Here is a 23357-nt window from a genome sequence, read left to right as displayed (position 1 = left end):
AATAACACCGTCGCGTATAAAAGTAGGTTCAAAGTATCAAATATGAATTGCCTTTCATAATGAAACTCCCCCCCCCCCCACCCCACCCCCGAAGAGTCTGTATGACTAAAGGATGATTTATAAAATGTCTAGGCCATAACTGATTTACAAGAGCAATCGATCATTTCCACATTATATAGGTACTTCGTTACTAGCTTGAAAATACGGATGTATATTTAATTGCTGTTATAAAATTTTGAAATTCATTTCAAAATTAAAGATTATCTCCCTCATGCATAGCTCTTATCCTTAGACGAATTTGACTCCACTTTTTTGGCACACAGTTTTTCCCTATAATAGCTCTAAAACTTCATTGTCATTTCGGATTTCAAACATTTCGGTTGAGCATCACTGAAGAGACATTATTTGTTGAAATGCGCATCTGGTGCATCAAAATTGGTACCGTATAAGTTTTACATCTCAAAGACCATAATGAACTTTGGTTTATGAAACGAAACTAAATTTGCTTGTTCATATCTTATGTAATAATACTTTTAACCAGTACATATAACATCGTTGTTTAATACAAATACAACATGAACACAAGTGTTTGTGTTCTTTAATCACCAGATATCTATCACAAATGTTAAGATAAGTATATATACTAATACACTGGAAATATCTGTATATGTTTAGTAAGACTTATTTAAGGATTTTAGAGGATAGAACAACGGTACATCAATATTTATTTGTTGCAATAATGAATTGAAGGCGTGGATATATTATTGAATTGATAAAGATTACACAAATTTCAAACCAAAGTAAGTTCTAAACTACTATATTAAAATTCCCTGATATTGGGCAAGCAATATTGATATCAGACTCAGTTGATCAAGCTTGACCGAACCCTAATAAAATACTATAATAGTAAACTATACTTTATTATAAAAACACTACGATACTTTGGCTTACTATTGGCAAATATTAATACTTTGAAGCACCATTATGTATTATAAAAACTATTAAAATTGCTTATAAAATACTCCAGTTAAGTTGTAAAATATATTACTCTATATTTTGCTTTAATATGACAAAAATAATACTTTGACTTATTAGTGAAATTTGAGTACGTTTGGTGGTAATTTTGATACTTAATATGGTAGAGGAAATACAAAAATTAGAGACTTTGATTTACTGTATTTAAAAATTTGATACCCATGTAGTGTAGTAAAACCTTTAAAGGGACTGGTTCTCATTTTTTGGAAAAATAATTTTCATTTTTGAATAAAAACCTAACTCGTTTACAGTTGACAACCAAATTTTGGACCTTCTTAATGCAAGAATAAGAACAATATTTTAGCTTTTGTTATGTAAACAACACTCGAGCTTTGTTGATATTTACAAAAATAAAACCAAGTTAACTTTGAATTTTGTAATTTTAAACTCCTACAGACGCAAATGGCACATTTTATCAATAGAATCCTTGAAATGTGATCGATACATCGATAACCACACATTTTCAAAACTTTCCAAACAATAACATACATCAATATTTGTTTACACAACAAACAATAAACTCTCTATAACGAGCTTCTGTCGTAATGGAAAGGTGAAGATAATGAACAGTGATCAATCTCATAACTCCTGTAAGAAATACAAAATTTGTAGTTCGGAAAAAAGATTTCTTGACATACCAGAGGTGGGATCAGATGCCTAGAAGGAGTAGACATCCCCTGTCGACCGGCCACAACCGCCCTGTGCCCTATATCTTGATCAGGTAAACGGAGTAATCCCTAGTCACAATCAGTGTGTAAAGAATCGGGCAGCAATTTACCCAATTACAGGTTGTATTGGCAAACTAGATCGTTACAACGACCATGGAATTTTCGAAATAATTTAGTTACTTTAAACGAGACTGTTGAAACCCCTGTAACATCAATTTGTTTGTCAGTACTCTGCCTCGATTTAAAAACTGACCATACGCAGAACAAGCTCTTGCATATCGAATCAGTTGAGAGATGTATACACATATGCAGGTGATAATGGAATATTGCTGCAAAATATGGGAAGTATTGAAGTAAGGAATGTATAACGTTAAGTTTTTGTGAAACCTTATAGACATATTAGACAATAGTGTAAAACAAATTTTTGAGAAAAATTGTGAATCCGTCCCTTTAATGCTACTGTGAAAATTTGATTCGAAAAATGATGGTAAAAATTTGATATAATTATAGTTGTATAGACATTAAAATAGGGTTTACTGTAATCATCTACTATAGTTCATCATATTACAGCTGTATTTATTTATAGGATAATGTTGAATTTAATCAAACAAAATATGAGAAATAATTAAAAGCATAATACTATGACCGTTTCCCTAAAAGGTTCAAGAGAATCTTCGATTTTAGAGATCCCTTTACTTGTCTGTTTTCTACGTCATACTTCTCACATTCCGAAGCAGAAACAGGATGCCACTGCACAGATGGTCTGAGAGATGCAACAAATTTCTGTAAAATAGAAAATATCAAGCAAGGATTCTAAAGAGCACAATAATTTCAATTTTGTTATGCGAATTCTATGTGCCAACACTGAACGACGAAATATATTCTGACAAAAATCAGAGAAAACCTCTCGATGGCATCAGTATAGTCCATAATCTCATAGTTTTCGTTTTATTTAAGCTAAATGGTGAAGATAACGAACAGTTGATGACTGTATACTACACGTTTCCGGATTACGCATCGTTAGAAATTACAGACAATTCAACTAACCAGATTTCAAATTCATTCTGATCCACTATATGAAAAACTGAAGATAACGAACAATGATTCATCTAATGAAAAATGTGAAGATAACACACATGGTGACGAATTACGTACCTATTACCTGAGAAAATGACGACAAGAGCCAACACAAGGGAACACTCAAACGACTAAGTAACACCTTTATCAATAACGAATTGTCACGTAATCTATATCACATTTGAAGAATTTCCTCAGGAACTAATACTAAAATGGTAGATCTGCGTGCGATAGAAGCAGAAAACATTGGCACAGGTATTTGGCGTTCGGAAAGTGTTTGATTGAAAACAAAATAATTGTTTCAGTGTTCCCTGCTTCTACATATGTAAAGCATGATAATGGAAATAATTTTCACTTATTCTAATCACCTCATACAATGTTGATCCCTTAGCCTCTATAATGGCCTTTATCGCACAAATAGGAAGTGGCAGAAGAGGAAAGAGGGCGATGCACCATCCTATCGCCCGGGCATATGCTGGGTATTCGTAGTCACCAACTCTGGGTGGTGTGTACTGGTATATGGTGAAAATTAGCATTATCTACCAATAGAAAATCAAATTATCATCCGTAAATGATACCAGAATGAGATATTCTACAGTGTAGCAATTTAATAGATACTCTTTTGAGAAATTTCTTGCAAAATACTTATAAATCTTTTGATAAACATTGTAAAACTATATTGAAGCTAAATCTCCGATCATTAATTAAATTTGGAACAGCTAAAAATCCCGAATTGGCAGCATTTTTCATTTTCAAATTCATTTACCGGTCGCAAGAAACGCAACCCCTGACTTACCATGAGAAGAGCAGGGGTGACTATACACCATAGTATTCTCATATATACAGGTACTCTCCGTCCCAACATCAGTTCGATGTCACGTGATAAATTCTCTGCTCCTATAGATATAATATGAAAAAACATAATATGGCATTCTTTTTAAACTCTGCATTTTCGGGAGGAGATATGAATCAGAATACACATGCAGCACACCATACCATAAATCCATCCGAAAAGTATAGCTTCGAGGAGACCAAAGAGCGGAGTGGCGAATGCCGTGGCATACCAGTCTGAGAGTTGAAATATGTACAGCCCTGCCTGTGAAAAAGGAAAACTTATAATTGCTTTTACGCAACAAGTATTTAACTCGTGTATCTACATGTATCTGTAGGAATTGTATCCATCAATAAGTGAAGATAATGAACAGTGATCAATCTCATAATCTGTAAAGAATACAGATTTAAAGGGAGGGCGAACACGGATCCCTGGAGACACTAGATGTGGGATCAGGTGCCAATGAGGAGTAAACATCCGCTATTGACCGGTTACACCCACCGTGACCCTATATTTCGATCAGGGAAACGAAATAATCCGTAGTCAAAATCAGTGTGTCAAAGAACAGCCTAACACGTCACACAGCATTCGACTTAATGACAGGGTGTATTTATAAATTAATTAAATCGTTATAACGACAAAAGAATTTGTGAAATGCTGACTTTAAACAAGACTGATGAAACCCATGTACATGTAATATCAATTCTTTTGTACTTCCACTTAATAAAAACAAACACCAAATAGCAAAACAATATTTTATTTTTTGCTTTTGCGTTCATTGTATAGCAGAAAGTCACTCCAATACATGTACAAGCTTCAAAATGAAACACACCGTTTTGAAAACTTCTGAAGTTTCCAATCTGACAAGCAGCTTGTCATACTGGCTCACCAGCCTACCATTATCTGACTCGATAAGCAGCTTATCAAGTACTGAATTAACACGACTTACAAACTGTAAAATAAACTTTCCCGTGCAAAGTTTGAATACCAGAATGAATACCATTCGAACCTCGCTTCCCTTCAAAACCTTCAAGCCCCGCCCCTAAATATCATTGGCGTTTCCACAAAAGAAATTAATTTTATTCTAATTCACCTAGTTCAACCGAAATAAATTATATCTTATTACAACCTATCATTGGGTCAAATTCTGTCTGACGTTATCATACAGATTGTTAGACTGTTCTTGGCGCACTGATTTTGACTGTGGATGACTCCGTTTACCAGATCGGGATATGGGGCTCGCGGCGGGTGTGGCCGGTCGGCAGGGGATGTTTGCTCCTCCTGGGCACGTGGTCCCACCTCTGGTACAGCCAGGGGTCCGCGTTTGCCCAACTGTCTATTTTGTGTTACTTGTGGGAGTTATGAGATTGATCACTGTTCGTTATCTTCACCTTTCATTTGTCAGTAGCCTGTCTCGATTTAAAAACTGATCATACACAGAACATACTCTTGCGTATCAAATCAAATGAGAAACAAAGACCATATGCAGGTGATAATGGAATATTGCTATACAAAAATGGAAAAGCCGAAGTCATAAAGTTTAATTCTTAGTTTGCAGTGAACATCTATGCTTAATAAAACATCCAAATATGAAGCAGATGTAGAAGACTGTGTGGCGCTTTTTATTATACCCCCGCAAACGAAGTTCAGAGGGATATATAGGAATCACTCTGTCTGTCTGTCCGTGTCCGGGCCATAACTTCTTTGTTATTTGGCATAGGCATACCATATTTGGCACACAGTTGGATTACCATGAGGCGATGTGTCGAGTACCTTCATGACCTCTATATGTCATTAACCCTTGACCTCAAGGTCAAAATTAAAGGGTTTTTTTTTTACAATGGATTCGTGCCTGGGCCATAACTTTTTTGTTCTTTAACATAGGCATACAATATTTGACACATGAGTGTATCACCATGAGACGATGTGTCGGGTACCTTCAAGACCTCCATATGACCTTGATCTCAAGGTCAGAATTAAAGGTTTTACAATGGATACGTGTCAGGGCCATGACTTCTTTGTTCTTTGACATAGGCATACCATATTTGACACATGAGTGTACAGTATCACCATGAGACGATGTGTAGGGTACCTTCATGACCTCTATATGACCTTGAACTTTGACCTCAAGTTCAAAATTGAATATAGGGTTTTGACATAGTCATACCATAAGACATGGGTGTATCACCATGATACTATGTGTCATGTACATTCATGACCTCTTTATGGCCTTGACTTTTGATCTCAAGGTCAAAATTATAGGTTTATTCCACGGATTTGTGTTCGGACTATATCTTTCATTTTCTTCTACAAAGACATACCATATTTTTACATTCAGGAAAGAGGTAATTTATACATATTTACAACACTCTTTGGGAAATTGGGGTAAGGGGGGGTATTCTTAGTGAGCATTGCTCACAGTATCTTATTTCGATTTGATTGGGATAAATGGAATCGACATGTAAATAAAAATGAGTTTCATCATATTCAATGCGTGTATATTAAATAACACCGACAAGGAGAAGTAGTCACAATCTATTTCACATCCACCATTCACATAGATCGAGGGATGGGGTAATTGAAAAATGTGAAAGTAATTAGCTGTAAAATCCTGTGAACGCTTTATCTCATGTATGACCTATCGGATATACTTGAAACTTTGTATAATGCTTCATTCACAACTGTAAATGTACATATTAATCGGGACGTGAGGTAACAATTATTTTTCTAAAGGTTATAGAAGATCTAAGAGGAATAGGATCAATTTCATTGACTATGTATATGTAATTAGATGCTTTCAATTTGATAATTTTGTCAATTACTTGCAATGACAATTACATCGATTTCAACCAATTTAGATAATTATTAATTAATTTGAAGAATATCATTAAATACATTTCAATTACTGAAGTTTATTTCAAAAGGGGAGATGTCTATATATTATCCATACACCTAAAACTCCATATGTACATGTAACACTAATTTATGCAATTTGGAAGTTAATGTACCATCATCGTGGATTGTATCGATTGGTCTTCCCTACCTCTTTCCATATAGTTCGTTATAGAGTAATCTCTTGGATAATTTTGATACAGTATAATGTACAGGTAATGAAATATGTTTTTGAATGCATACAAAGATTCCTTACATCACTGCACATGATGAGCCCAGCTAGAAAGAAAACGCAGCACGACAATACAGTGGTTAAAGCCTTGTAACGTCGTAAACGAGGGAAGTTGTCACAGATGGCCGTCAAGCAAGTCTCCAGGGTGGCAAACTGGCAAACAGATAAGACAACAAAATCACGAGTGAATAAAAATGTTGTTTTCTTTTAAATATTTTTTAAAATCGGCGGAAAAACATTATTTCTTGATTTACTATATCAATACGTCTGTTAAATTTGTATAATCAGTACTAAATATTGCGTAAAAAGAATTGACACTTACCTCCGTGTCTAGTCCAACAGTAAACAACATTACAAAGAAGAGAAACGCCCATACATTAGGGAACGGCAGCTGGGATAAACCTTCAGGATAAACAAGGTAGGCCAGACCGGGACCTAGTGCAGGGGAAATAGAACGCACATGTATGCTATTTATACGCTGGACATTACAAAAACCATCATCTATAGTGTTCCAAAAAAAGAAATATTGTTTGCGTCGGACTAACATTTTATCGTTGTTTTATTTGGTCAAGAAATGAGTATTATTGTAAGAAAAGTAAATGTATTCCATGAACTGTTTCATTACAACTGAAATGTATTCCATGAACTGTTTCATTACAACTGAAATGTATTCCATGAACTGTTTCATTACAACTGAAATGATTAAGTACAGACATATAGACCTAAATCTATTCGTCTCAAGTATTTGGCGCACTCTTTCAAGGGACCGATTCACGATTTAGCCCAAACTTTTATTTTTCATTTTTAATGATCAAAATCTACTGTCTGATATGTTTAAAAGATTTCACATAAAAATTAACGTTATGCATTATCACAGAAGCTCATTTTAGAGAGTTCATTATTTGTTTTGTAAACAAAGATTGGGTATGTTATTGTTTACGAAATTTTCTAAAGAAATGGATATTATATTTTTAACATTTCAAGCATTCTTGGGGTAAAAGGTGTCATCTAAAAGTTACATGTAAAATGTGTGACTATGCAAAATTGATATGCTTTATATTACAAAATCAATATTTCACTTGTTTGTTTGTATACATAAAAAGACTCGAGTCTTTGTTTACATAACACATATTTAAGGCTAAAATATAGCTTTTATTCTTGCATTCAGAAGGTCAAAATGTTGGTTGTCAACATTAAATGAGTTATATTTTTAATGTTTAACATCAAAATAAAGAATATTTTGTTAAAATTCGTGAACCAGTCCCTTTAAGAAACGGACTCGGTGAACGTGAATTACCTCCCTGTACCACTTTTTCGATGGGCGTCCCTGTTGTGTGAGCCATATATCCAATGATGGTGAATATAGCAAAGCCCCCAAAAATACTTGTGAATTCACTGATAATTACTAGAATGATTGTGTCCCTGGTAGAAAGAACATACATATCAAAAATCTTCATTAAGGACAAGGAAATAAAATATTTCAATACACCTCTCAGTTATTTCTGAATAAGCCGAATCTGAGTCATTATAATGATCAATTTATTAAGTTTCTTTGCTTTCATCACAATATATTTAGATACATGTATATGTTATATGAACTTCAGTCGTTTCCAATTCGATGGACTCGAGGATAAATCATATAAAACAGATATAATAATGACATCAAAACAATGTAATACTGACTTATAACAATTGTTATTAAACTTATTGTAGCTCGACATTGTATATAGACATCCCCAACACGGACCGAGCGAGTAGAACACCTGCAGACCTGCCTCCAACCAAACCTGACAAAAATCAATTATACATGTGATATTGATTGATGCTTTACGCCGTTTTGGTAGTATTTCAGACATTTTACAGCAGTAAACACGTGTGTTAAGTTTACAAATATATTATCAAACCATATTTTTTAATATTTATTTTGGAGAACTTTACATACATGTATGTAAAAATATACCTAATTCAAAACAAATTATATTAAATTAGAAATACTGAGATTTTTAAATAGTAGATATAAGTACAAAGGGTATTATATAAGATACTCTATATGGCCGATTCGCAAACAATGGATGAAATGAAGTTATATTAATATTGATGTTTTGGGGAAAATGAGAAAATTCATGGTTATTTACTGTAATGGCATCTCTGTCGATTGATTTTTATCTAAATGTTAAGGAGATATGCTGCACCTGAGAAATTTAATATGGATGAAAAGTGGCGGATATGTACAACAATATTTTGAAATTGAAAACTTTCAAATTTACTTTATTTAATAAAAAAAAAATGCAGTAATAGTAAAACGTAATCTGGAAAAAATTTCGAACCCCTACCTGACTCGCAATTGCGATCTACAGCTCAGCAGCCAACGTGCTAACCTACTGAGCCACTCGACTAGGCGATGATTTTAAAAATGTATTGACAAATATTGCTGATATTTATATTTTCATTCACGTTTTAAAAGGAAGTCAGCCATTATGACGATGTAGAATACATCCTTAAGGGGAAAATATGAAATTATTAACTCTTGAACACTTTAAAGTGACAAAGAAAAAGCAGAAAAATATCAAAATTTGACACGCTTCTGTTACCTTAAATACAGGACATGAGTTAATTTCAGATTTGGGTGTGTAGCCATATCTTATTCATCAGTAGCAGAAAAAGAAATGTCAAACTACAACTTACATTTAAAGATATACGTGGATTGCACGTTTTTATTCATCGTTTCTATCATGTAAAACTTATACGGTACCAATTTTGATGCACCAGATGCGCATTTCGACAAATAATGTCTCTTCAGTGATGCTCAACCGAAATGTTTGAAATCCGAAATAACAATGAAAATTTAGAGCTATTATAGCCAAAAACAGCGTGCCAAAAAAGTCGAGTCAAATTCGTCTAAGGATAAGAGCTATGCATGAGGGAGATAATCCTTAATTTTGAGATGAATTTCTAAATTTTATAACAGAAATTTAATACACATCCGTATTTTCAAGCTAGTAACGAAGTACTTAGCTACTGGGCTGTAGAGACCCTCGGGGACTACCAGTCCACCAGCAGAGGCCTCGACCCAGGGGTCATAATGTAATGTAATTCTATCATGTGATTAAATTATCACGTGATGCAGAACTATTTTCCACGCGTTGACAGAGGCGCGATGCACCCGCTAGTGAGATAATGTAAAATTCTTCCCTGGAAAGTGTTCATTAAACCCTTGTTAAAGCATCTTGTGGACTAAGACTGAATTATATATATATATATATATATATATATATATATATATATATATATATAATCAAAGATCAGATTACGTATGACATTCTTTTTACACATTTGGATACCTGAACACTTGCGAGTTTGTGGAAATCTGGCCTGATATAGAATATAACACCCTCCAGAGCGCCAGGGAGTGTCAGGCCTTTGATGAGGATGACGGCAAGTAGAATGTAGGGCAAAGTGGCTGTCACATACACAACCTATAAAATGGAAAATGATTGTCTAAGTTTTAGTCACGAACACAGCCTACATAATGGAACATGATTGTCTTTTAGAAGTGTCCGCTTCGTTTCTAAATGTCAAGTTTTATTCTTTTTCCACATATCAATTACATTTATGGAAAGTTTTTTCGTTTTCTTTCAAAAAATCTCAACAATGTACACTGTATTCCTAACAAAGTAAACAAAACCCTGTGTGATATGATATCTTACTTTTCCCAATGATTTTACTCCTTTGATGAGGCAGAGACATACGATGACCCAAGTTGCCAGAAAACAAAGTGTCAGACGCCAGTTCAGATAGTTGATATCGTGAAGGCCATCCGACAACCCCAGGACGCGATTACTACAAGACATATTCACTAGCTCTGTGTGCATGGCATGTAGGATCATGCTTATTTCATTTCTTTTTATCAACATTTCAACATCAACAATCGGCTAAATGTTCCTACTTACAACCAAAATTCCTTTTCACTTGTCTGATTTTCCCATGAGGTTAAACTCCCGTTTTTTTCTTGCAAATCGTACGACTCATTTACGTTAGTGGTGGAGATAGAAATGGACATGTTATACGTAGTTTCATTGTTATAACTCGGTCCTCCTTTGTCTTCACGGATGCATCTCGGGGTATTCCATTCGTTATCACAGCTAGTCCAGGGCAGGGGGGATAGGAAAGAGCTGGTCATATAGAACATCGTCCAAGCGTTTATTAGTATGTAGTAAATAGTTATCAGGAACAGCTGATTAAACATCCCAACACCAATCCCTAAAATTATATAAATATACGAACCTTTCAATGCCATGCGATAACTCTGAATACACACTATACGACGACAGTGTTTACAACTTAGCATTTTAACTCATTGGTCCAGAGGACTAGTAACCATGCAAAGTTACTGGTCCTGCGTCAGATTTTTCTGTCCTTCTGGCGACTCAAGATAAATTACACTAACATATTATTTAACTTTTATAATTAAAAGATTTTAAAATGCAATTTTTAATAATTTATTTTGATTTAGTCAGATATATTAGACAGTGATAAATCAGAATTAGAGTCACCATAATAATTTACTTTTTGTAATTTTCTACCACATCAGTATTATCAGACCCTTCATCTAAAACATCACCAGGTGCAAATCTCGGTAGGTAGGTCTCCAAGGTCGGTCATGAAACAGTCGGAAATCATTTCCATTTATCCATAGTATTGTATATTCTGGTTTATTATGGGTGAAGGTCTTTATTTTTTTCATAAACTAAACATATTTTGTTTTTCATAAACCAAACTTCTCCCCCCCCCCCCCCCCTCCAAAACCAAACCTGATTTTTTTTCATTTACCAAACATAATTCTCGAGAGGGACGTTAAATAATAAACAACTAACCAACCATCAACTGTAGATAGAGGTTGCCGAAAATAAGAGAAAAGGGTCACTGATTGTTCTTTTCGCGGCCATGAGTACTTCAGATATACCGGAAGTTGGTTGCATATTGCTCGATAATCTGTCACTAATATGGAAAAGCCACCATTGCCGGTGAAGGGCTGAAAAATTTAGGCATATGCTCGGGACTTACGGCCTTTGAGCAGGGATGGATCTTTATCATGCAACACCTGATGTGACACGGGGCCTCAGTTTTTTTTCCGGTGTCATCCGAATGACCGCCTCATTTAGTAGCCTCTTACGACAAGCAAAGCGTACTGAGGACCCATTCTGACCCGGGTCCCCCTTGCTTGTAAGAGGCGACTAAATGGGGCGGTCCTTCGGATGAGACCGCAAAAACCGAGGTCCAGTATTACAGCAGGTGTGACACGATAAAGATCCATCCGTGTTCAATGGCCATAAGCGACGGGCATAGGCCTATATTTTGCGGCCCTTCACTGACAGTGGTGATGTTTCAATATGAGTGAACTGTTCTGGAGAGGGACGTAAAACAATATTTAGTCAATCAATCAATCTAACCCGGGTCTCCACGTGATATACCGGAAGTATGAAAGATTAATTGATACTCAATCCAAGTCGGTTAAGATTCCGATGATACATACCTAACACACACACCAAGGTAGCGGTAGTTCAGTGGTCGAACGTTCGCTTCGTGACCCGGAGGTCGTGAGTTCGAGCCCCGCTTGTGTCATGACCATGTCAAACGAAAGATGTTTTTATAGGTAGTTATTACTCCTTGGTCAAACGTTCGACATTTAGAAGTCTTTCGGATACAGACTTAAGATATTCCATGTATAATGAAAGGATAATGAATAATTTTGAAGCATTTAGATCAACATAAATGTTTATTGTTAAATAATGAAAGTGAAGCAGATGAAATTCACATGACTGGTAAATGATTAGAAGCTGATCTTTCTGCACTTAAGACTTTTTGGAAGAGTTGTCTGCCCTTTGTAAAAATAAGAAAAATCTAATTTTCTAAAACTGTGTGTGGTCAATGATTAATTTTATTTCATATTTTCACTAAGAGAAAGTGTTTGTAACTTTCTATCAAGAGATTTGTATGAAAATATAATTTCTTTTTAAAATATTGTAATAAAACATGCTTTTCCCCATATACTTCAATGTTAAATTCTAGGTGAAATAAATCAAGCAGTAAACAAAATTTAGAAAATGCGTATGGTGTATTATTTTTATTTGATGAACCCTTCAAAATGATACCATGATTACAAAGATTCCACCATCCATTTATTAGATCAGAAATATGGTCATTATACATTGAATACCTTAAAATCGAAGGTCCCGTGCGTGTCGTGACAGTCGTTGGTACGTTGAAGAACCTTGACTGTTACGGCCTTGCGCGCTAAGCATAGGTGTTACTTCGCTATCAGCTTGTGACTTCTCAATATGAGTGAACATTCTTGACAGTGACGCAGGGACGTAAAATAAACAATCATCTCTCTCTCTCTCTCTCTCTCTCTCTCTCTCTCTCTGAGAAAATCAATTACCATATTGCTGGAAATCGATGTATACGCCCAGATGGTTTAGCATCAATGACAGCTGTGCCACTGGTTGGGTAGAGGATCACAAGACTTAAATGGAATTGAGATAATCTACGGAAGTTCGTAATCTCATATCAACGAGACGTGACTTTGCGAGATCATATGGGACATAGGAGGTTTTCTTTATGCTAAAAATCCAGCGGACATTAACTCAACTTGTATGTCGTTATATTGAAAGCTCATTGAGCTGGCTATTAGTTTTAACAAAGTTCTACCGAAACAATTACCTTTGAATAGAGGGCACGCCTCCCAGACATGGAAACACCCTTTGCCTGTGAATTGTCCAACGGCAACTTCCATGAAATATAATGGAAATCCACACGCGATGAGAAAAAATACAAACGGAATAAGAAATGCCCCTGTAAACAAACCAAGTAATACATAATTAAACTGGCAATCATTCATGATATTGATAAAAACAAAAAGCCCATTAATTATGAATCGTTGATATAGTTAAGCATAAATCGATTTAAGATTTACATTTATTGGACCTTTATCGCTCTTTAGAGTAGAAATCGCGTTACCCAATGGTCCAGGGATTTGCATTAGTTACCGGTAATTAATGTATAGTTCCATCAAAACGATGACTTTTCAAATCTAATTTCCTAATGAAACCGACATTCATGTTTTCTGTTTTATTCAAAGACGCACCTCCTCCATTTCTCATGCAGAGATAGGGAAATCTCCATATATTCCCCAGTCCTACGCTATAGCCGATCATTGAGAAGTAGAAATCTAGCTTGGCTCCCCATTGTCCTCTCTTTGTGGTCTCCGGGTTATTTTCGGACGATTCAAAACTCTCGTGAGATTTCTCCCGAAGTTCCATTATATATATTTTATTGCTCACACATTAATCTGAAAATTCGTAGAAAATTTGTAACAAATATTATTCAGTTTTATTGTACATGTATTCAATTGAAATTGATTGATTGGATATTCTTTAACGTCCCTCTCGAGAATTTCACTCATATGGAGACGTCACCATTGCCGGTGAAATCGAGAATACCTGTACACCATCCATTATTCTGCACACACTTTACAGAATGAAAAATATTTAAGAAATAAATTTCATTTTAAAAAACCTACATGAGGATATGAACTTCAACTCTTCACGCGGACATTGTTTTCATGAATCGCTAACATGCTTTATGAAGTATACCAGTGTGAAGTGGTGCATTTCATGTAAAAGTGAAGATAACGAAAAGTGATTAATCTCATAACTCCTACAAGGGATACAAAAATAGAGAGTTGGGCAAACACAGACTTCTGATTATATCAGAGGTGGGATTAGGTGTCTAGGAGTAAGCAACCCCTGTCGACTGGTCACACCAGCCGTGAACATTATATCTTGATAAGGTAAACGGAGTAGTCCGTAGTCAGTATCAATGTGCCAAGAACGGCCTAACAATCGGTATGAAACACGTCAGACAGCATTTGACCCGATGACAGGTTGTATTGGCAAAATAGTTAGTTATAATGACCATAGAATTTGCGAAGTGCTGACTTTAAACGAGACTTTTGAAACCCCTCTAACATTAACTTGTTTGTCAGTTGCCTGCCTCGATTTACAAACTGATCATACGCAGAGCAAGCCCTTGTGTATAGAATCAGATAAGAAATAAACACCATATGCATGTATTTTCAAATATGTATATTTAGGATCTACTTCCACTTCTGTTAAAACAAATCTTCTACATACGCACATCTTTCACAACTACCGAGCATCCACGAGGAAATGGCTATCATTATAATTTGTAAAGATATCAAAGGTAAAATCATTGCAAATGTAAATATGTTATTTTGACTTTTATTTCCTGTTCAAAGATAACTGAAATAGCAGCAATATTCTGGTTTGATAATTCTTTTATATTTCAGATATAAGAAATCTGTATTGATGACCAAACACTTTCAAGTAACATATTGTTAACTTAATCATTATCTATGTAAAGTGGCGCTACTAAGAAAAACAATGTATCATATATAGTGTAATATAATGCATTGGGAACACCTCTAACAATGTCCAGAAAAAGCATATAATATATACTGTACCATGACACTTTTAAGCAATATCCAGTGAAGCATATTGCAATAGGAAACTGCCTCGCAATACTACCAATTTATACAAACTCTTACCAATCTAGACTAACGGACAAAACAACATCTGAACTACCGATCGTGCATACTTAAGAAATGACTTAATAGGGGTTTTTCGAGTTCTTCCATGTCCATGTTTATTCTGCAGTTAGTCACTACTACATTGTACATATGTACGTCATATGTTTTAAAGGTATAGTCATTTCCGGCTTAACGTAAATGCACTAATGTATAGTTTATCAAAATGGGCGTTGATACTATGCAAGTATCGCACTGAAGAAATCGTTCTTATAGATGAGTGTTTCTTGTTTCTTCAAAAGCTATGTAAGCTTGCGATTGGTATGGATATGGAAATCCTTTCTAAAAATATTGGTGTAGATACATACAAACTTTTTGATCTCAAACTCTTGAAAGTCAATCGCCGATCGGTAAAGAAAAATGATTGAATTCTTGGAAATCATCAATGAAAATGTGATTAAAACATGAAGACATACCTGCTGTTGAAAGTCGGAACGTCATGATTTATCTTTACAAGTGGTCGCCATTGGAATGAACGGTGAATGTGGCATTACAATCCGATAATGGATATATCGGTACTTCCGAGGCATGCACGTAGAATAAGGGAGGGGGAGGGAATGGTCCCCATTTTAACAAACATCATTTTCTAATATGTTTTACGGTGATGGTTGTGTCACGAAATATATCTTTATTTGTATATATAGATAATAGCGAGCTCGCTCCACTGATTACACGAAATATATCTTTATTTGTATATATAGATAATAGTGAGCTCGCTCCAGTGATTACACAGAAATATATCTTTATTTGTATATATAGATAATAGTGAGCTCGCTCCAGTGATTACACATGTGAAATATATCTTTATTTGTATATATAGAAATATATCTTTATTTGTATATATAGAAATATATCTTTATTTGTATATATAGAAATATATCTTTATTTGTATATATAGATAATAGCGAGCTCGCTCCAGTGATTACACATGTGAATCGTGTGATTTCCTCTTCATTAGCTGAAAAATGATGGGAACTTTTATGGTGGCAGAAGTAAATGGTATATATATGCTATATATTTGCATGTAACACTTTGAATCCCTATTGTCGCCTCATCGTACCCCCAGGAGCCATGATTTTAACAAACTAGAATCTGTACTATGTCAGGAAGCTTTCAAGTAAATTTCCATTTTCCTGGCCCAGTAGTTCTTGAGAAGATTTTAAAAGATTTTTCCTATATATTTGTATGTAAAACTTTGATCCGCTACTGAGCCCCCCCCCCTCCCCCGGGAGCCATGATTTTAACAAACTTGAATTTGCACTATGTCATGAAGCTTTCATGTAAATTTCAGCTCTTCTGGTCCAGTGGTTCTTGAGAGGAAGATTTTTCAATGACCCCACCCTATTTTTGTGATTATCTCCCCTTTGAAGGGGAAATGGGTCTTCGTTTGAACAAACTGGAAAGCCCTTCACCACCCAAGGATGCTTTTTGTGAAGTTTGGTTATAATTAGCCTAGTGGTTCTGGAGAAATAGTCGAAAATGTAAAAATTTACAGAGGAACAGACGACGGACAACAGGCGATCAGAAAAGCTCACTTGAGCTTTCAGTTCAGGTGAGCTAAAAGTGTGAAAAAATACATATTGAGGTATAATGAGTCGACGTACATGTATGTCACTACTTAACCCTCTTCCATGTCTTTGGAATTTGAAAGATTTTGAATATCAGTCAAAAGAACATGTAACGTTTTGTTTGTTTTTATATATTTATTTATAATTGTCAACAATTTTAGAGAGAAAAAATATTGCAAAGACACTCTCTCGGCCCCGCCCCTCCCTAAAAAACGAATGTTTTTTTTGTTGTTTTTTTTAACATATTTTATTGATGAAATCAAGAGGATTGGGAACAAGTTCTGACAACTTACAAGTCCCTCTCCTAATATATTACAATATGGCATGCAAAGTAATAATTAACAGGTAAAATGTACAATGATTAAACAAATCTACAAGTTTCTTCTATAAATTTATGAACAACTGAAAAAATAGTTATATTAGTTTGCAGAGGTAAATTGACATCACCGCATAATACCTATTTTGTATCAATATTAACCAAGTCGAGCATGAAAAGGCGATTAAAAAGATCATTTCTAGCCCTGGAGTAATTTTTACAAGCAAAAAAGAGATGATATATATCTTCATTAATATGTCCACATGTACAAAACGGAGAATTTGTAATATTTAATTTATAAAGATCATAATTAAGTATACAGTTGTATCTTAGTTTTGTATGAATAATGTTGATATATCGTTTTCCAAAAGAGTAATATGATGGTGGTCTTGTAATGTCTGTTATATTTTTGCGGAATGAATTGATTGAGATGGCTTCTCTGGCTTCTACATTTAATAAATTCCACTGTTTTACAGAGTCAGGTACAAATTATTTTTTGAATAACTCTAATCTGCATTTTGGAATGTAAAACTTATCATTGTTTCTAGTATTATAAAGGGATATATTTTCATGTGTATGTGGAATAATTTCATTTAAATAATCAGGGGCGCTACCATTGCAAATTTTAAACATGGTAGTCATTTTTGCAATATAACGTCTACTTTTTAAAGTTTGCCAGCCTGTTTCTAAATAAAGGGATTCTCTAGATACAAAAATAGGAAGACCAGTAACAATTCTAGCTGCACGTAATTGTACTTTTTCAAGCTTATCAGTATCGTGAACAGAACAGCCATCCCAAACAATTGAAGCATATTCAAGAGTAGGTCTAATAAAAGCTATATACAATATACAGATGTTTTCTGCCAATTTTGAACTTAAGCCTTTTTAAAAGGCCTAATTTTTTAAAAGATTTATCAACTATGGAATCAATGTATAAAGACCAACTGAGGTTATGTGACAATAACAAGCCTAGATGACGATGGACTGGAACACACTCCAATCTATCACCTTGGAAAAATAATTTCGGTAAAATAGAGTTATCTTTTTTTGAAAAATAAACAGCTTTAGTCTTGGATGGATTGAACTTGAGTAGCCACTTATTTGACCATTTTTCTAGTATATGTAAATCATAATTAAGCTTGTATTCAATTTCTAATATATCATATGAGGACTGCTGGAGTGAGTTGTCATCAGCGAATAATCTACACATTGATAGCATATTTACAGCAACATCATTAACACAAATCAAAAATAGTAAAGGTCCTAAAACAGAACCTTGGGGTACACCAGCAAATATATCAAGTTGTGACGATAAAAATTCCTTATACATTACTTTTTGTGATCTGTGACTGTAGAGGTCAATATTGGGTCAAGCAGTACCAGGTTCCGTGTAGCGACAGTTATATTATTTACTAGACCATGAGTTGAAATAATTTCACGAATATTGTGTGATAATGGAGCATTAAGAAAATCTACATTTAAATCGCCTACTATGATTATTTTGTCGGAATATTCGCTAACTGTGTCTAAACTCCACGAAAGTTTGGACCAAAAAGAGCTGTCGGAACTGGGAAGCCTATAAATACAGCAAAGATGATAAACACAGGTATTGTTATCTACTTCAATCCATATACACTCAAGATCGGCGGGCTCAAAGTCTGGGCGTCTTGTAGCGCGTATTTGATTTGACAAATATATCATAACACCACCTCCAAAACAATTTCTATCTTTAAGAATTATTTTATTAAAGCCGTCAAGAAGTAATGTATCGTTGCTCACTGAAATATCTAGATGGGTTTCAGAAAAACATAAAATATCAAAGTCATGAACAAAAGAATTTAAATGACCTAGTTTGTGTCTAATACTTCGGATATTCAGATGTAATATGTCAAGGACATTTTCAGCAGTAGGACCCGGGTTTAACTCTATATCGCCGCAAGCTAACAAAACAAATATGAAAAACTGAAGATAAAAATTGATAAACACAGATCTAAGCTTAATGAATGTCAAACAACTAGTGAGTAGTTTTGAAATGTGTTTGAGGAAATGCATAAAACATGAAAACGGTAACACAAAAAAACGTTGTTTTTTGTAAGTACCTCTACCTGATAAATAGAAAAGACCGATTGCAGCTCGGAATTGTTCAATGGAGTTACCCATTATCTAAGTTGTGGTATATGTAATTTGAAAACATGTAGCTACAATCATAGAAAATGCTTCCTGTTGAGGGTTTAAATATTAGGACATGTATTTCTGAAGACCTAGAATATACAAATATGGTTGCATGACAAACTGCACATAATGTTTGATTGGAAGTAAACAAAATGGTATGGAAGAAAAAAGAGAAAAAACACAAATACATACAAGGCAACAATTCACATAAGTACAGTACTACCTTGGTAGTAATACAAGACATTTCAAAATAAATGAGTTCATGCAAATAACAGCAAAACAATGGCAAATAAAGCATACAAAACATGTAGGGTAGGAAAATAGGAGGGGTGAATTGCAGAAAAAAAGGACAAAATAATTGAAATTTGAGGTCATATGAATTTTAAGGTAAAGTTTTAACTGGAAAACTTGTGAGTATGAAAGTATTTGTTTTCGGTATAGTAATATTATCAGTGTAGTAATATTATAAACATAAAATAGCTAAATAATTGGTATTACATTTCAAAATACTGTACGTAGTCGTATTTACTTCTTGGACATAATATATACATCATATACAGGTACACTCAGAGTCAGCTCTCAGTTGGCGCCGGGGTATGACCACACGGACATAGGTCACTCTCGTCAGATGATGTGAGTTTTCTGTCTGTGATCTCTAATACGAATTTTACCGTTGGAAGACCACGCCTGCAGAATCAGTTGTTCACGACAGAGCTGACGGCACAGGAATAATAATTTGTCTCTACGTTTTGTCAGGTCTTCATTGATTGACACATGTTTTGTCTCCGGATTTCGTTTTAGACTCTTATGGCATTTCACTAGTTTAAATTTCAGGTCTGCTGAACGTAGCCTTGCGATGATCTGTCTAGGTGTGTGTGTCCTATGGCGGTTGGTGGGTGCTTCTACCCGATGCGAATTAACAATATCATCACGGTTGATTGAAATCCCGGCTTTAGCGGTCACATCCAAGATCAAATCAGTTGTATTCTCTCCAGCTGTCTCAGGTATCCCAGAGAATCTTACGAGTGGTCTTCTACCATATTGTTCAAGTTCATCAAGTTGAAGATTATTGTTCATGGATTCCAGTTTGTTGATTTTGGCATTCAGAGGTTCTACTGCTTTTGTCACTAGTGCAGATAACTCATCTTGAATGGATAATTTTACGGCAGCAGCAATTCTAACAATATCATCTTCACCAATGACGAGTTGATGGGTGATTTGTGGGTTGTTAACCGTTGGTAATGGGGGGAAATCAGACGGGTCACGTTGAGACACTGGAGTAGAAGTAGTCATTCTGGGGAATTCAGGCTCAGACTCTGTTTTTTAGGAGTTCTCGCCACATCCGAGAATGACTTGGATAAGTCACTAAGATTCCTTTTTTTCTGCTTTTTCAGTCATTTTTATCACACAAATCAAGGTCACAATGTCACAAATATACAGTATGTCTATATAAGTACCCAGTTACATTCAGCACATATAACACAAACTATTTCAATCAGAGTTTAAATCAATGCTTGATTCGACAACGACATCAGCAGGGTGAGCAGAAATCATATCAACAATGGTTCATCAAAGTTTTTTGAAATTACTCACATTTCATAGCTAAGATTTTAGCTAAACATGGTCTCAACAACCTATAGCACTCCTTTGATCTTCTGGAAAATTTCTGGCAATCCACCCCAAGATTTAATAGATGTTTTTCACATATTTGTACGAGCTCTTTTGTTACTGACCACTTACTACCAAGGGCGCTTAACTCTTCATTAGTTTAAAAACGATGCTACGTGCCTGTTTCCCCCTATTTCGTAAATCTGTATTGCATCCCTCTGCCACAGATCATTAACGCTGGTTCTTAAATTTGGCATTAAAACAAGTAAGTAAAATAAATGAACGAAATCGTCTGATTGTTAGATAAGCCGGAAGAACGCATGCCTATAAAAAAAAAAAGCCAAATCACGTGACTTATGCGGGTTCTAAAACACAAACTACGAGTAATATGTTGGCGGTGCTACCGTTTGAGCGAGCGCTGCTACATGTATGTAGATATTTTGTAATGTTCATGCTTTGATCAGGTTCCATTTAAACAATCTCTATTTGCCAAATAATGAAATTAGGCAGCAGAAACAGCCGATTTTAGTTTTCTCTCAGAGTTTTATATCAAATCATTAAAACTTATTATACATGAATGTGATTGTAGTATTTTATATCTAGGCCTATACATTTTATTTCTGCCGCCTTCACTGTGACTTTCTTAATCTTTGTTCTGAACTGTATGTTTTCCTTATTTCTACTCTCTGTCTTTCAAAGTCACTAACTGTGTTGTAAAAATTACCAAGTTTTGACGCAAACTTTTCAATTTTTTAAAACTGTGTGAACAGCACTGCCTTTAAATATAATGATAGTTTTGAATAAATCGATAAATTATTCAACACGATTGTCACTACTGCACATACATGCGCGGATCCCCCCTTATGCGCACCTATCTACTTTTTAAAAAATGAAATTCATACATCAATCCGCTTGTAGCAATGGTATGTTTTAGAAGAGAAAATCAGAACGATATATTTACAATATTGTACATAATCCTAATTGTAACACAATCAAGATTCGCATATGATTATTGAATAAATTGCAACATATCTGAGCCCCTCTCTACTGTTTTTGTAAGGATTTATTAAGATTTATTCACAAAACTAAAATTAATTAATGATTTTTCAGTCGTTATTAGCAAGTGGCATGGTTGTTTATCATGGCCGGGGGTGGGGGGGGGGGGTTGTCATCTTGGTTTGCATTACCGGACGTGCCATGGAAATAGTAGTTTTTATTTTTAGACGCGGAAAAAACAAAAACAAATAATGCTTTCAATCCGGCCGAATTCCATCGATTTTCTGTATTTTTTTAAATAGCTTAAATTCAGTACCTGTGCTTCCTCACATAGTTTAACAAGTTAGTCTCCTTTTTTCTTGATAGAATAATCAATTCCTTTCGAAACTTTAGTATTTTAATCAGATTTGTGGTTTGCAGTCGATTATACACAATTTGTATTCGATGCTATCTTACGTAGGCAGCATGACTTTTACACATGATCCGCCACTGTCAGTCTTATTATGACGTACGTCAAAACGTAAACATAAATTATCGTCACACATAACCTTGCCCTGCCTTTCATAAATATTGCACTTTGTTAAAGGGAAAGGCAACTCAATTTTTTACATGATAAATGATAGGATTAATACATGATAAATGACAGGATTAATTATATGATAGGTCTCACGACGGGTGTGACCGGTCGACGGGACGCTTACTCCTCCTAGACACCTGCTCCTCTCTCTGGTGTGTCCAGGGGTCCGTTTTTACCCAACTATCTATTTTGTATTGCTTATAGGGGTTATGAGATTGATCACTGTTCGTAATCTTAACCTTTCATGATAAAAAATTGTCATAGTATTCTGTTGATATACGGCCTAGATAAGCTTCAGTACTGATTTGAAAACGTTAAAATTGAAATCCCCGCCATCTATAGAGGCTACCATGATGTGGAACTCTTTGTATTGAAAACTACAAATGTCAATAATTTTGACATCACATCGTCTGTTCCGGTTTCGATGAGATTCTAAGATCATCAAAGTGCCTAGTGCATGTGGTAGAGTTTACGAATAAATAGGATGATGCCTTCCTGTAAAGCTGTTATTTGCATTTAATGCGAAGGGGAAAAGTTCGAAACTCCTGACCCAACCCAGTCATCTGAAAATAAAATACGAAGTAAACTGTGGATCCATCATTTGCGTAATTGAAGTTCATGACATTTGTATGAAGAAACGTGTACCGTCTGCCTGGTCTGCGACTCGACTGAACATCTTCATTTCTCAATTTCTTCTTGCGGAAGAACGGGCTCAAATC

The 23357-nt window shown here is 34.9% G+C and overlaps 1 protein-coding gene across 1 annotated transcript in view; it reads right to left on the bottom strand.

Moving 5' to 3' along the window:
• Window positions 1-2199: 2199 nt before the first annotated feature.
• The window catches only part of LOC125680998 (sodium- and chloride-dependent betaine transporter-like), a 27615-nt gene continuing 6457 nt past the window's right edge, over window positions 2200-23357 (bottom strand). Inside the window, exons 2-14 of the mRNA XM_056160882.1 lie at window positions 13881-14084; window positions 13457-13588; window positions 10687-10996; window positions 10444-10576; window positions 10078-10212; window positions 8420-8523; window positions 8034-8158; window positions 7059-7171; window positions 6761-6889; window positions 3777-3876; window positions 3577-3677; window positions 3149-3319; window positions 2200-2486 (exon numbers count right to left, since the gene is read on the bottom strand). Coding sequence (XP_056016857.1) covers window positions 2343-2486; window positions 3149-3319; window positions 3577-3677; window positions 3777-3876; window positions 6761-6889; window positions 7059-7171; window positions 8034-8158; window positions 8420-8523; window positions 10078-10212; window positions 10444-10576; window positions 10687-10996; window positions 13457-13588; window positions 13881-14055 — 1872 coding nt within the window. The 5' untranslated portion in view covers window positions 14056-14084 and the 3' untranslated portion in view covers window positions 2200-2342. The remainder of the gene's footprint in view (window positions 2487-3148; window positions 3320-3576; window positions 3678-3776; window positions 3877-6760; window positions 6890-7058; window positions 7172-8033; window positions 8159-8419; window positions 8524-10077; window positions 10213-10443; window positions 10577-10686; window positions 10997-13456; window positions 13589-13880; window positions 14085-23357) is intronic.

The sequence above is a fragment of the Ostrea edulis genome, chromosome 1, assembly GCF_947568905.1.
Source record: "Ostrea edulis chromosome 1, xbOstEdul1.1, whole genome shotgun sequence".
Classification (NCBI taxonomy): domain Eukaryota; kingdom Metazoa; phylum Mollusca; class Bivalvia; order Ostreida; family Ostreidae; genus Ostrea; species Ostrea edulis.
Note: the sequence above shows the minus strand (reverse complement) of the source record. Positions and strands in the feature narration are given on the sequence as shown.